General features: G+C 35.3%; 1 protein-coding gene across 3 annotated transcripts in view; it reads right to left on the minus strand.

Annotated features, from left to right (window-relative positions):
• ARHGAP15 (Rho GTPase activating protein 15) overlaps positions 1-13,719 on the minus strand; it is a 626,777-nt gene that overhangs the window by 259,220 nt on the left and 353,838 nt on the right. For all 3 annotated transcript variants that reach the window (XM_036023540.1, XM_028509736.2, XM_036023541.1), the window contains exon 9: positions 4,961-5,083. In XM_036023540.1, the coding sequence (XP_035879433.1) occupies positions 4,961-5,083 (123 nt within the window). The remainder of the gene's footprint in view (positions 1-4,960; positions 5,084-13,719) is intronic.

The following is a 13,719-nucleotide window of genomic DNA, read 5'->3' on the forward strand; positions in this document are numbered from 1 at the left end:
AGATGGTGGAAGGACTCTAAAAGGCATTCCAGGGACTAGAATTTATAGACTGTTTAATTGAGATGCTTAAACTCTTAATGACGTAAAGGCCCAGAAAGCAATAAAAATTAAACTGTGGGGAAAAATCTGTATGAGAAATTCTCAATTAAATAATATATCAAACTAAAGTATAGCATGATTGTAAGTAAGTGATGAAGCACAAGCTTCAAAAATAAGAACATAATTTATGTAGCACATAATGCACAGCATTGGACCCATGGATATACTAATCCAATTTGGCACATGGCTTGGCCAAAGATTGCATATTATTTATATGATCAATATAAAATATATGCTGTTGACTAATTTTTTCACATTTTGATGTAAAATATGGGGTAATGAGAAGCTTGATTGTGTTTCTGAAATAGTGTAAGCACACTAACATAAGCTTCAAATGTAAAAGAAAGGAGAATCTTTTTCACCATGATCAAGGGGCATCACTCTGAGAGCCACAGAAGCCATGATACTGTAAGAACAGAGAAGGAAGTCAAATGCTTGGCATTGTAGTAAACAGTCTTAGAGAGGTGCAACCTTGTGAATGTTGTTTTTATTGTTTAACTTTTAGAATCAACTATAATAAGTTATAATTATAGAAGTGAGTGAATACAAATTTTCATGATGAAATACACATCACAATAGCAAAGGCAGAGGAGATGAGAAAGGAAGAGGGCAATAAATTTCTCATCATGTCAATGGAAGCATTAAGTCTCAATCTTCTGTGGTTAATAGAGCAGTAAATAGACATTTAAGTACTCTGAGTGTTGAAAAGAAAGCCAATGGAAATGGCCAGGTCAGCTATATCTGAGCATGAGTATTTGGGGAGGAAAAGGGCCAGGTAGATGAGGGCCCATTTAATTAAGTTGAATTCATGCCTATTGTTAAAAAAACCAAACCAAACCAAACCAAACAAACAAACAAAAACAAAGCAAAACTGAGGTAATACCTAAGCCTGACAAATCAAGATATGTAAGGAAAATATTGACAAAAATAAACTAACCTATGCTCCAAATAATAGTAATGTAAGATATGGCAGCAACCACCAGAAGAACTATAAATGGAAGCACTTCCAAGGTGTGCCCTATAAGGATCAAAACTGGGATGAGGGAGGAAAGCACTGCCTTGTATCATATCCTGAAGACATACTAGTTAAACTCTAAACAGGTGGTTTTCTTTGTATTATACTGATTAAAAAAATAGAAGTAATCCAGCATGCTTTCAACTTCTGCTAATACTACCCAGTATGGTTTTGCCCATATTAAAATGAAAGAAACCACTTTCTAAACATACAACTCTCTCTAACTCTATCACTTGATATAAGGAAATACTAGTTGTTCCTAAAAACAGTAAACAATTTTTATATTTTCTAAAAATTTTGTGTCCAAGTGTTTTCTGTTCTTGGATGTCAATGCTGTCTCTTGAAAGATTATATAATATAGTTCAGCTGATGTTAAACGGTTATTACTTCAGTTTCAAAAGCAAATAGAGGGTATGTACAAACACACCTACCGTCCTAAAATGTGCTCTTCTGACTATAACTTACATATCAAATTTATTAGAGTTTTATTTCTGATGAGAGGTTCAATGCAATTGAACTCATACATTTAAAAAGCCCTCACTGGTTGGGAGTTGGTTTGGTGGGGGGCAGGGACTGAGAATAAAAGAAAAAAAAGTAAAAACTAGTGGGCATGTGCCACTGTGTGAAGATTGCCAGGGGAGAGGTGTGGGGGGGTGGAGAAGGTAAAGGGGGGATAAGTGATGTTGAAAGGAGACTTGACTGGGGGTGGTAAACACACAATGCAGTATACAGATGATGTATTACAGAACTGTGCTCCTGAAACCTTGTATAACTTTGTTAACTAGTGTCGCCCCAATAAATTCAATGAAAAGGAAAAATAAAGAAATAAAAAGCACTCACCATTCCTCCCTTGCCAAATGTGAAAGTAGGAGAAATTGAAGGCTCTTTAGGAGCTACCACTGAAATGGCACAATGAATGCTATACTTCACTTGAACTATTAAGATTTCATTCCATTGGGTGGTCATTCAGAATTAGCTGCTAGCCCTTTTTGGCACCACAATGTACCCCTCTCGTTAGTCATATTAAATAAGTTAGAAAATGCAGCCATATCAAGTGACTGTTTACAGATCTAGATTTGAGTCAGTGAAATCACATATTAGCCAGGTCTCCACGAGTACAAAAAAAAAAAAAAAAAATGAAGAAAGGGTTTGTGACTGAGTTTAGACGATATAATATTGGGACAAATCTTTTTTCACATTTATGCAGGGCATTATAAAGTTAATAAAGCACAGCCTTCCCTGACTCATAGTGGGTGCTCAGTAAAGACTGGCCAGAGTCAAAGCACAGGCCTCTCAACTTGTTGGGAACATTACCTGAACAATCAGACCGTGCGAAGTATCTGCAGCCTGTACACTGTCAGCCCTAGACTACCATGCACAGCTTCCTGGACCTTGATAATGAAGGCCTGCAATCCAGATCTGGGCTATTTGACAGTTTAAAGAATTTGATCCATAATCTTTGAACAAATGCACTGCAGAAAAATTTAAAAAGCCATTATCCCTTTTTTCTAAATAATTTTCCTTGAAAGACTTAAGTCATATAACTTGGAGAAATTAACCATTTAACATTCATCATTAATTTATTTTATATGATTTTTGTAACCTTTCAAAAACCCTTATTTCATTGCCTTTTCAAAGTCTCCGCCCTAGATATGCTAAGAAAAGAAACTTAAAGTAGTCAATTTTACTGGGCCTGTAGCTTTAAAAATTGGTTTAATGCTTTTTACTTACTTAAAAAAATCTCAGTAAAAGCCTTTAAAAAATTCACAGTTAAAATTGAAACTAACCCAAGAAGTGACTATATTTGCATAACGATCTGTATTTGGAATAAAATTCCACTGAAGACAACAATAGCAGCTTATCAAATCAGAATTTCACAAAGATTTTCCATAGCCCTACTAATGAATACTGACTCATTGGCCAGCCACGCTGAGAATTTAATGGCACTCCGAGACAGGGAGTGTGCAAAGCGGAGTGTGTTCAGGGGTTCCATTGCATCTATGAAGACTGCACTAGGCATCCGGCTCCTCTGCTGCTTTCTGAGGCCAATTCTAGAGTACTACAGTTCCTAAATCTTATTAATTCTTTAGCATTTTGATTGGGCCAAAACATGCCACTGAATTAAAAGATGTTTCATTTTGCCAGCATCCTGAAAATTTTAAACTTTATGTCAGATTGAAATTGTTCAGGCTAATGATCTGGCTTTATATTTTTTCAAGATGGCAGGTAATCTGTGACTGAATCCTGTCTAAGAAAATGATGACCTATGGCATGATTTCTAAGGTAGAAATGAAGATAGTAGTATATTATTATACATAATTGAATCTGTAGAGGACCAAATACTGTCTAGGGCACTGCAAAGGACATTTTCAGCGATTAAAAGTCTGAGATGAACCTCTTCGGAGTATGTGCTATTTCTCCCCACAAATGCTTACATTCTAAGACTTTTCCACCATCTATGTGCACACTTTACAAAACTTCACTTTGCTGGATTGGTTTAGAATACAAATGATTTTTGCTATATGTTCAACTGTTTCAAAATGGACTGAAATAGATAGGCTACATACTTACTGTAAACTATTTAAATAATTCTCATATTAAGTATTGCTAAAAATATGAGAATCTGCTTTGCTCTCTTCCTGAAATATCACTGTATACTAAATCACTTTTGACTTCTATAAGACTCAGACTTTCAACTTTGTTCTCAGAGCTGGTTTCAAGAGTTTATTTTACCCATTTTCAAAGGTTTTTTAATATTTAATTTACAAATCAAATTCAAAAGTTAGAAAATGTGAAGAACAGGGAGAATAATGAACTTGATGCATGAGTTTTCTTAGTCAGGAAAAGAATACATTTTTACTGTTTGACCTATGAATTAATTTCCTGTTACAGAAATCTGTATCACTAGTTTGATTTATCCATCCATCCTTTCATCTATCTGTCATACTAACAGTAATAACTACAGTAATAATAAATAACAATATTAATAGCAGTGAAGGGGAAATGGAGACAACTGCAATTGAACAACAACAAAAAAAGAGAAAAAAAGAAAAAATGCTTTACATGAATTATCTCATTTATTTCTTTGAATGATTCTCTCAGTGGTGGGTATAAGTATTCCTATTCGACAGTTGAAATATCCAAGGCTCAGAGAGATCATAGCTTGTTAAATGTCATTACAAATGGGTGGTAGAACCAAGGTCTGAATTCTAATTAGCCTAATGCCAGAGTCGATGTTATTCTATTCCGCTGGGTAGGTTGCTCTAGGATATTTTATTCTTTCCTGTAGGTATATTTGCAAAAGTACCTGCTTATTTAAGTTAGTTTAGTTCTCAGTCTTCCAGGTTTAAAACCCCCGAATTTTCATGATGCTAGTCTGTACTTGGACTTTCTTCCCAGCACTTCTTCCTACCATTTACCTCAGGCTACGACTAGGGTGATCAGATAACTTACCATGAAAATCAGGACATGCTTGAGAGTGGAAAGGGCTGCTGTTACTAAGTATGCTGGGGCAGTAGGTATAAACTGGGCTTGCCTAGACATATGGAGACATGGAGTCATTCTGACAGGCCACCAAGATACCTCTTCTCCATTCCTGCAGCAGAGTTCAGATCCTCTGAGGGAAAAACTGGGTAGGTTTTCTACACAATCCATGATGCATCCTTTATCTTCTCAGGATTATATTTTTTGGACAATTATTTTTTCTCTCTCTTATAGAGCAGAACATTTAATAAGTAACCAAAAAAGAATAAAATATTCCTAATATTCTCTTATGTCTGACTAGCTATGGACACAGAGGCACATTCATTTAACACTACTGTAGTAAAAGTACAAATTGTCCTGTACCTTTAATAAGTCCCTTTTCTTGTAGACTTTTCAGGGAAGGTCTTCGGGTAATAAACTTCTTTAATCTGCTTTTAACTCGTTTTTTGTCGCTTGTATCAGAAGCACTATGTTGCAGTCTGAACACTAGAGATAAAAAAAAAAACAAGTTAGAGACTTTCAGTAAATTTCTCCTTTATGATTATTACTTTATGCTAATATGAATGGAAAACAGTACTTATGGAATAACTCCCTGAATTAATGGCTTAAGCCCTTCTGCTTAGATAGGGCGTATGAGTAACAATTTGCCCATAGGAAAGTGTTAGCTCTATTGCAACATGAATGTGCATTGAGAATGTGGTTAGCTCCTTATAGTCACAATTTATTTTCACTTTTATTCCCTGGTAATTAACATGATAACCTTTGCTGGACAATTTTATCTATCTATACCTATTCACAAAATTATCTTAAAACAAAAACTCATCTAAACAAGAGAGAAATACTTTAGTATTGTTATTAATTATGATTGTATAGTTCCTGTAGATAAGTTCAGACATTTTCAAAGGTCCACTTGCCAAAATAATTTTGTCAATCTTTTTTTTTTAATGTTAACCCAAAATGATTTTTTTTTTCTGAAGCAGATACTTCTTATTCTTCTTATTGATGTCAAAATTACCACCATTTACAGGAGAAATTCTGAAACATGAATTGGTCTCAAACTACTCCTATGTCTTCAGCAGCCCCCTATCCTCAGCTCCCTCTCCTCCCTTTATCTTCAAAATTCAGTGTGTGTCGAAGTCAGTCATGAGCAAATATTTGCTGAATGTCTACTGGTCATCAGGATCCATGCTAAAGGCTATGAATTCAATGATGAGCTCAACACTTAAGGTTGGACCTTCATTAAACATAGAGTCTAAATATAGCGAAGGTATCTTATTATGAATGACTGATAGTCATTTATTACCTCTATAAGATAAGACATCAATATTAACTGGGCCCTCTATTGTCTAAACCCAATTATTGACATAATAATATGAGGATTTGGGATACTTTTTTAGGTACACAAAAGCCTATTTTCTGCTCAAACCATACTTTAGAATAAACCAATCATTCAAGTAGGTTAATAATAATATGTAGATATAAAATGCATTGAAAACTCTCTATGTGCTTGGTATTCTCCAAGGAAGCTAGCACAATATAAATTTATTCTATTACAATGTAAGCTCTATGTGGGTAAGTTTTTTTAATCTACTTTTGTAAATGTTTTTCACTCATGTGTCCTTAATAGCTCAAATCTTGTTCAGTATATAGCAATGTTCAGCCCAAATTTACTGAATCCATTCTCACAATGACCTTTTGAAATATATAAAATAATTATATATATTTTAGAGCTGAAGCTGAGGCAAAGGTAAGTAATTTGTCCAAGGTCAAGTCTGGGTATGGGATCAGTCTCACAGAATTGTCATCTGATAGTCTAATTTATTGGAGTATTGGTGACATAATAGAAAAGGGAGGGAAGTAAAAATATCAGGAGCTCAGTTACTCCTTTAAAATTGAAAAGTTTCAATCAAATACATTTTTAAAGGAGTTATTGGGTAAAAAACATTTTTCTAGCTTCTATTTGTAAGGAAGCTAGACTAGAACCATCCTATCCCTTCCTGATGAACTCAAAGTGGGGGGGAGGGGATGGGGGGACTTAGGAGGAAGTTGAAGGTGGAAAATAATAAATTGCCTGAAATTAGAGGATTTGAAGTCAAATGTTCCTAACGGTATTTCAAAGAACCCACAAAAGTGCCTAAGGGAGACTGTCTGCTTTTAAAAGTCTGCCTGAAACTAGACCACCTTGTTACCCCACACATGAGAATAAACTCAACGTAGACTTAAATGTTATACTTGAAACCATAAAAATCCTAGAAGAAAACAGGAAGTAAAAATCCAGAAATTTCTTGTAGCAATATTTTTTTTCTGATATATCTCCTTGGGGAAGGGAAACAAAAGAAAGAATAAACAAACGGGACCACATCAAGCTAAAAAGTTTTTGCACAGCAAAGGAAACCATTAACAAAATGAAAAGACAACTCACAGAATGGGAGAAATATTCACCAATGATACATCTGAAGGGGTTAATATCCAAAATTTATAAAGAATTTATAAAACTCAACACACACAAACAACACAATTTTAAAAATAGCAAAGGACCTGAATAGATAGACACTTCTCCAAAGAGGACACACAGATGGCCAACAGACACATGAAGAGATGTTCAAAGTCACTAATCATCAGAGAAATATAAATTAGAACCACAATGGCATTAAATATCACCTCACACCTGCCAGAATGGCCATTGGCAATAAATTGGTAAACAAGTGTTGGCCATGTATGTGTAGGAAAGGGAACCCTGGTGCTTTGTGGGTAGGAATACAGACTGGTGAAGCCACTGTGAAAAGCAGTATGGGATTACCCCCCCAAATTAAAAATGAAACTGCTTTATGACCTAGTTATTCCACTTCTAGGAGTATATCCAATGAAACCCAAAATGCTAATTCAAAGGAATATATATACCCTTATTTCATATCAGCATTATTTACAACAATCAAGATTTGGAAGCAGCCCAAGTTCCCATCATTAGATTAGTGGATAAAAAAGCTGTGGTACATTTACACAATGGAGTACTACTTGGCCATAAAAAGAAAGAAGCTATTACCTTTTGTGATAGCATGGATAGACCCAGAGAGTATCATGCTAAATGAAACAAGTCAGTCAGAGAAAGACAAGTATCATATTATTTCACTTACATGTAGAATCTAATGAACAAAATATATTAACAAACAGAATAGAGAAAGACTCATAGAGTTAGAGAACAGATCAGAAGGGAAGGGGATTGTGGGGCTGGGAGAAAAGGTGGAGGCATTAAGCAAAGAGAAAAAACTCATAGACACAGATAACACTGTGGTGATTACCAGAGGGGAAGGGGGGTGGGGAAGGTAAAAGAGGGTAAAGGGGAATAAATGGTGATGGAAGGAGACTTGAATTGGGGTGGTGAACACACAATACAACATACAGCTAATGTATTATAGAATTGTACATCTGAAACCCATATAATTTTATTAACCAATATAACCTCAATACATTCAATAAAATTTTTTAAAAAAGAGAAAGTATGCCTGGCCTACAGTATGAATTACAACTGGTCAAATAAGGACGCTTTTGCATCATTCTTGCCCTCCTTTGCAAACTTGTGTTTGCAAACTTGTTGCAAATAAGTTGTTGCACATTTGTATTAGCAAGATGGGAAGCCAGTATGAAGTGTAAGGCTAGGGAAAGAAAGGAAAACTTTCTGCCTTCCTCCCAGTTAGGTAAACAGTGGAATTTTAATTTTATATTAAGTTAAAGTTTTGATTATCACATGAGATTGGACACTTGTTCAATACAGAATGAAGACAATATCTGCAACTTAAAAAGAATCAAAAATATTTTATATTCTTTAAAGCAGAGTACTTAACCTGGGCATTATTAACATTTTAGGCTGGTTTTCTATGTGTGTATAGGGCTGTCTTGTTCAGGAGGAATAGAGTGTTGAGAAGCTTCCCTGGCCTCTCCCCATAATATACCAGCAACCCTCTTTAGTTGTGAACATCAAACATGTCTCCAGGCTTTGTCAAATGTCTCCTGGGGGGGCAAGGAAGAGGGAGGAAAAGTATTACCGCTTGAGAATCACTGCCTTAAACTGAAGAGAAAAGTTATAAGACCTGCTTAAGTTCTCATTTATTGGTGGTGCAAGGTCTGTACACACACTAAGGAAATATAAAGGAACTGTAAACAATAAAAAATAAAAAAAACATTTAATAACACCTCTCTAAAAGATATCTCTCTATAACATGTATATGATAGATCACATATATGTATACATATTTGGTCTATCATATATTTGCTATGGATTTTTTAAGAATTGGTTCTAAGAGTACAGCCACTATCACATAAGTAGGTCGGTGAGTCTATCACTTGAAAAGGTTGGAAATCCCTGGGTGGATAAGTTCCCAACTGTTGTGTCTGGCAGAATGGTTATGTAGGGTAAGAGTTATAGATATTGTAGGGGTTCAGAATGAGCCACCCCAAGATGTGCTTCAGTGGTATGCAGATTATTTTGAGTTAAAGGCAAACTAGACATCACAGGTTCAAGAGAGACTTCTGCTTGCCCCTTAACTATCTAGAAGAATTTAAATCAGGAAGCTGGGCCATTATAAGAATTACCACCAGAAATGACTTTTTATGTTCCTATATGGCAGGGAAAACTAATAACTCCTAAATATGTGCTCTCCTTGAATTACCTTTTGAAGCCTCAAGGTGCATTGCCTCATCCCCAGCTCAAAAGGCCTTATACAGTACACCTCAGATGATTGTTTCTTTTCTGAACCTGTTGTGTATGTAGTGATATGGAGTTTCTGACTTTCTTGAGTTAGCAAGGTTCCTATACATTTATATGTAATTAAAAGTTGGTCATTTTCCCTTGCTAATGTGTGTTATGTCTATTGAATTATTACACCAGCTGAAGGAAACTTGCAGGCAGAGGAAAATTCCTTCCTTCCCTCAGCTCTCAGGGTAATTGAGCAGGACCAAGGCAGCCTGAGCTTCTGGGTCTGTTGCCACTGGCTATGGACAGTCTCATCCATTTACCCCATTTACTCCATATGTACCTGAACACAGTTTAAAAAGCACCGCTTTAGACCTGTGCTGTCCAATATGGGAGCCACTAGTCACTTGAAATGCAGCTTGTGCTATAGGATGAAATAATAATGCTTTAGATGTTTTTGATTAAATAAAACCTACTACTAAAATTAATACACTATGAAAACTTCTCTTTTTACTTTTTAAAATGTGGCTACTAGATGGTTTTAAATCACACATGTGGTGCATATTTCTGGATAGTGTTGCTAGATGATAAAAAAGTAAACACACATTGAGCACCTACTACATGCATGGGAGTATTGGATTTAACTGTTGTGGATACCTATGCATATGGCCTGTGTAATTATAATACAGCATGATAAGAAGTATAAAGTACAAGAGACTAAGGGATCTTACTGGAGGAATTAACCTCAGGTCATTTTGGAGAAATTGCAAGTGCTGTTAGCAATAATTTCTTTTGTAGCACCACAGACATCAGGTGTTAACTGATTCAGAATTGTATGATTGGAAGAGTCATTCTGAGCATCGGATTGTACTGTGCTCACATGCTATCCTATCGACTTCCACCTGGGCCCAGTCATTGCCATGACCACCAGTCATACGTGATATGCTTCAACTGATAACCGTATTAGAGCCCATGGGTCTGGGTTCTATGTCAGAGGCTGAAGGAACACTCACATTTTTCAGAAAAGAATCTGCCTTGTAATTTTGACCTCAAGTCTGCCTTTGAAATGATATGGAATAATAATTACCATAGGTGATATTTCCTATTTCCAGTCTCAGTTCAGAATCTTTTCATTGCCCATGACAGAATGCCAAGAAATACAGGACCAAAGAAGTTTTTTCTGTCATTTTGGAACTAGTAAAAATGATGTGATTAGGAGGGATGTTGCAAATTAAAACAGACACACACAGTATAAATCCAAGATTATGAAAATAATTATATAGTTAGCTATGTCTTTTGGAACCCCTTAGATACTCTGGTAAAAGTATTCTTAATTATATATATATGTGTGTGTGTGTACATGTATATATACACAAAGATACATATATACATACATACACACATATACATATATACATACACAAATATACATATATATACACATACATATATACATATACACACACACACATATATAGTTTGTTTTCAATAACACTATCTGGCCCCACATGTGAAGAATGTGTAAGGTATATTGGTTTTGGAAGATGATATGGGGGATGAATGGTAATGAAAATAAATATAATAAAAATGAATGATTAAAATTAAAAAATCAAGATATAAAAAATAAAAAATGCATTTTCAAATGCTTTATCTTATTTCCCTCTTATATAGACTGAGAAACGAGCAGCAACTTGGATATTGTTACACGGTTTTTAATGTAGCCAAACTCTCCCAAGTTGCCTCTAATGATGACTTTCCTGGAGACAGAGTAGATCTTCAACTTCCATTTCCTGATGCCATAAATAATTGGACTCAGACGAAAAGTCATATTACAAGGCCTTGGCCATCATTCATTTCACTCATTTTGTTCTAAGGCAAGTTATGTAGAAGTTAAAGTCAATAGATGACTATAATATGAGTATTTGGTATATTTTTATTATCAAAATAACTTGAAAGCGCTACAATTACAAACTAAAAGCGTAAAAAACATATGGGTAGAAAGCAAAGCCCATCTCTGGGTCCCTGTGAACAGCACTAAAAGTATTTGAATATTGTGGTTTACAATCTGATTTTTAACAGCCAAACTTATAAAATGGTTTACACTTTTCTATTGTCAAGGGACAAAAACTTGCCAAATTGTTCATTTTAAGTAAAAACAACATAACCAATTAAGGAAAGCAAAATTTAAACACATGCCTATGATAATCAGGACATAGTTTGCTTCTGATTTCACTACTGATTTTAACAGAACAGTGTTCCTTCCATTTTCCCACAGCACCCAAGTGACCCCACGCATACTTTTAGAGACTTGTAATCACACAGTGCAAATAAAAGGACACTTTACTGGAAAATACACAGTGTGGTACAATAATCCATCATTTATGAAAAATAGAATTCAGCTTTTTCTTTTTCCTCAGAGATCCAACTACTTTTTGAGGGGGAAGCTTACTGCAATTTAAAGATTTATGTTAAGCCAATGAGCAGTTTTTTCCGTTCCCATCTAAACTTATTATTGAAAAATGAAGAGACTAAAGAGATATGAGCTTAAATTCCAAAACCTTTAATCTGATTCACAGAGGAACTATCTCTATGAAAAATTAACCTGAATTGGATGAGCTTTCCAGGTATTCTAGAATTTACTTTTATTTCTTTTATATTTTCCTCTTCTTTCTCCCATTGATGGGTGATATTTTCTTTCAAATGCAAACAAATAGAGTATTTTTAAAGCCTGAGAATTGTGACTAACAATGTGCAATGTAAGTCTCAATACACACAGGCCGAAGGCATTAGTTTTAAGCACCGTTCTTAACCATTTGAGAGGCTTAATTGCTGTTAAAGTGGTTCACACCAGAGAATAGTTAGGATATTGGGCTTTTTAAGATGATCTTCGATAAATGTCTTTACATATGAGAATAGGCATTAGCCCAACAAAGTTTTATACCTGACAGAGTTTCCGTGTTGTTAAAACCACATCAAGAGGTGATGTGTTATTGTACTGGGTACCCTTTGCTATATTTATTTTCCAACTTTAGTAATGGGAGGGAGAAGAAACAGAATTTGGTTTATGAACATCCACTACCAGTCTATTAAGGGGTGGGAATCACGAAAAAACAAAACAAAACAAAAAAACACCCTGAAATCTTCCAGAATCCAACAGTTTGGATAATATGACCCAGAACTGTACATCTGCCAGAATTTTTCTTGCTGTAGACCTTATTTTGAAATATTCCCATTTTCTGCCAAACTTCTGTACTTGTGGTATTCCCATGTTACAATTACATGTTATTGTTATTATTATTTTTTTACAATTTGGAAATGCTGAGAGAGCCAATGTTTCAGAGAGTTGCTAAGAGAAAGAAGAGAAATGCTAACACAAACATCTTTCTAGGCTACTTGTCGCTTCGTTGTTGAATTTTTACATAAGGGTCAACATCATGTGTAGACAGTTTTTTCTTAGCCGCGGAGAGCTCCCCACATTGCAAGTCTAGGAGGATGTTCAGAGCAAAGCTGACAACAGTTGCTTAGGGCAATCATCTTACTGCACACTGCAGTGTCCAGAGAGGGCGATCCAGAAAGAAATGACAAAATAAGGTTATATCAGGCTCTTAATCCCCAGAGATTCCAAAACACACTTAAACCATCACACAGATTACATAACAAAGTACTGAATTGTCTCCACTCATATTTTCCAATGTGAACTTCTTGTATTCCAAATTACCCTGTTGTACCACTTTTTAAATTACTGAAATAAGAGCACCATGCCCAAAATTGATTGAAAAGAGAAATAAAGTTTATTAAATTTCTTTCCAGCCTCCTGCCTGATTCTTTTCCAGGGTATACACGGCTGTGCTAATTCACGAGGCTGTAATAAATACTGTTTTGCCCTCTCCAGCATGTGGTTTTAGAGCTTGCAAAACTTTGCACATAACTCCCTGTGTCAGAGTGGGCAGAAAGGGTAGGATGGGGCTTAATGTACTGTTGGCCATTTAATACGTCTTTTCTTTTTTTCACATGCTCAATGTAATAGCAGTCATAATTTCAACCCCCAACTTGCAGCCTGAGAAACTAAGTTATTGAAACTTTAAGTGACTTAACTTGAAACACAAATCACGATTAAATCTGGAAATAATTGCAAGAGGGAATGCAGGACATTTTAACAGCAGTGCTTTGTTTTAACCACTTAATTCCCACTTAGGCATTGGAGGAATACAAAATAAATAGTCAGCTTGAAACAGAAGGGCATAATCTACCCAATGATTCATATTTATTCTATCTACCCATTCAAAGTGAGAATTCATACAATGACAAATATTTACTTTCTAAATAGCCAAATCTAACCAATAAAGAGCTGGCAGTTTATTGTCATGTCCCTGTTATTCAGCCATATGGAAATTCCATGTGTGCTTTTCCAAGTAATATACATATGTATCCA

Source organism: Phyllostomus discolor, chromosome 4 (genome assembly GCF_004126475.2).
Source record: "Phyllostomus discolor isolate MPI-MPIP mPhyDis1 chromosome 4, mPhyDis1.pri.v3, whole genome shotgun sequence".
NCBI lineage: Eukaryota > Metazoa > Chordata > Mammalia > Chiroptera > Phyllostomidae > Phyllostomus > Phyllostomus discolor.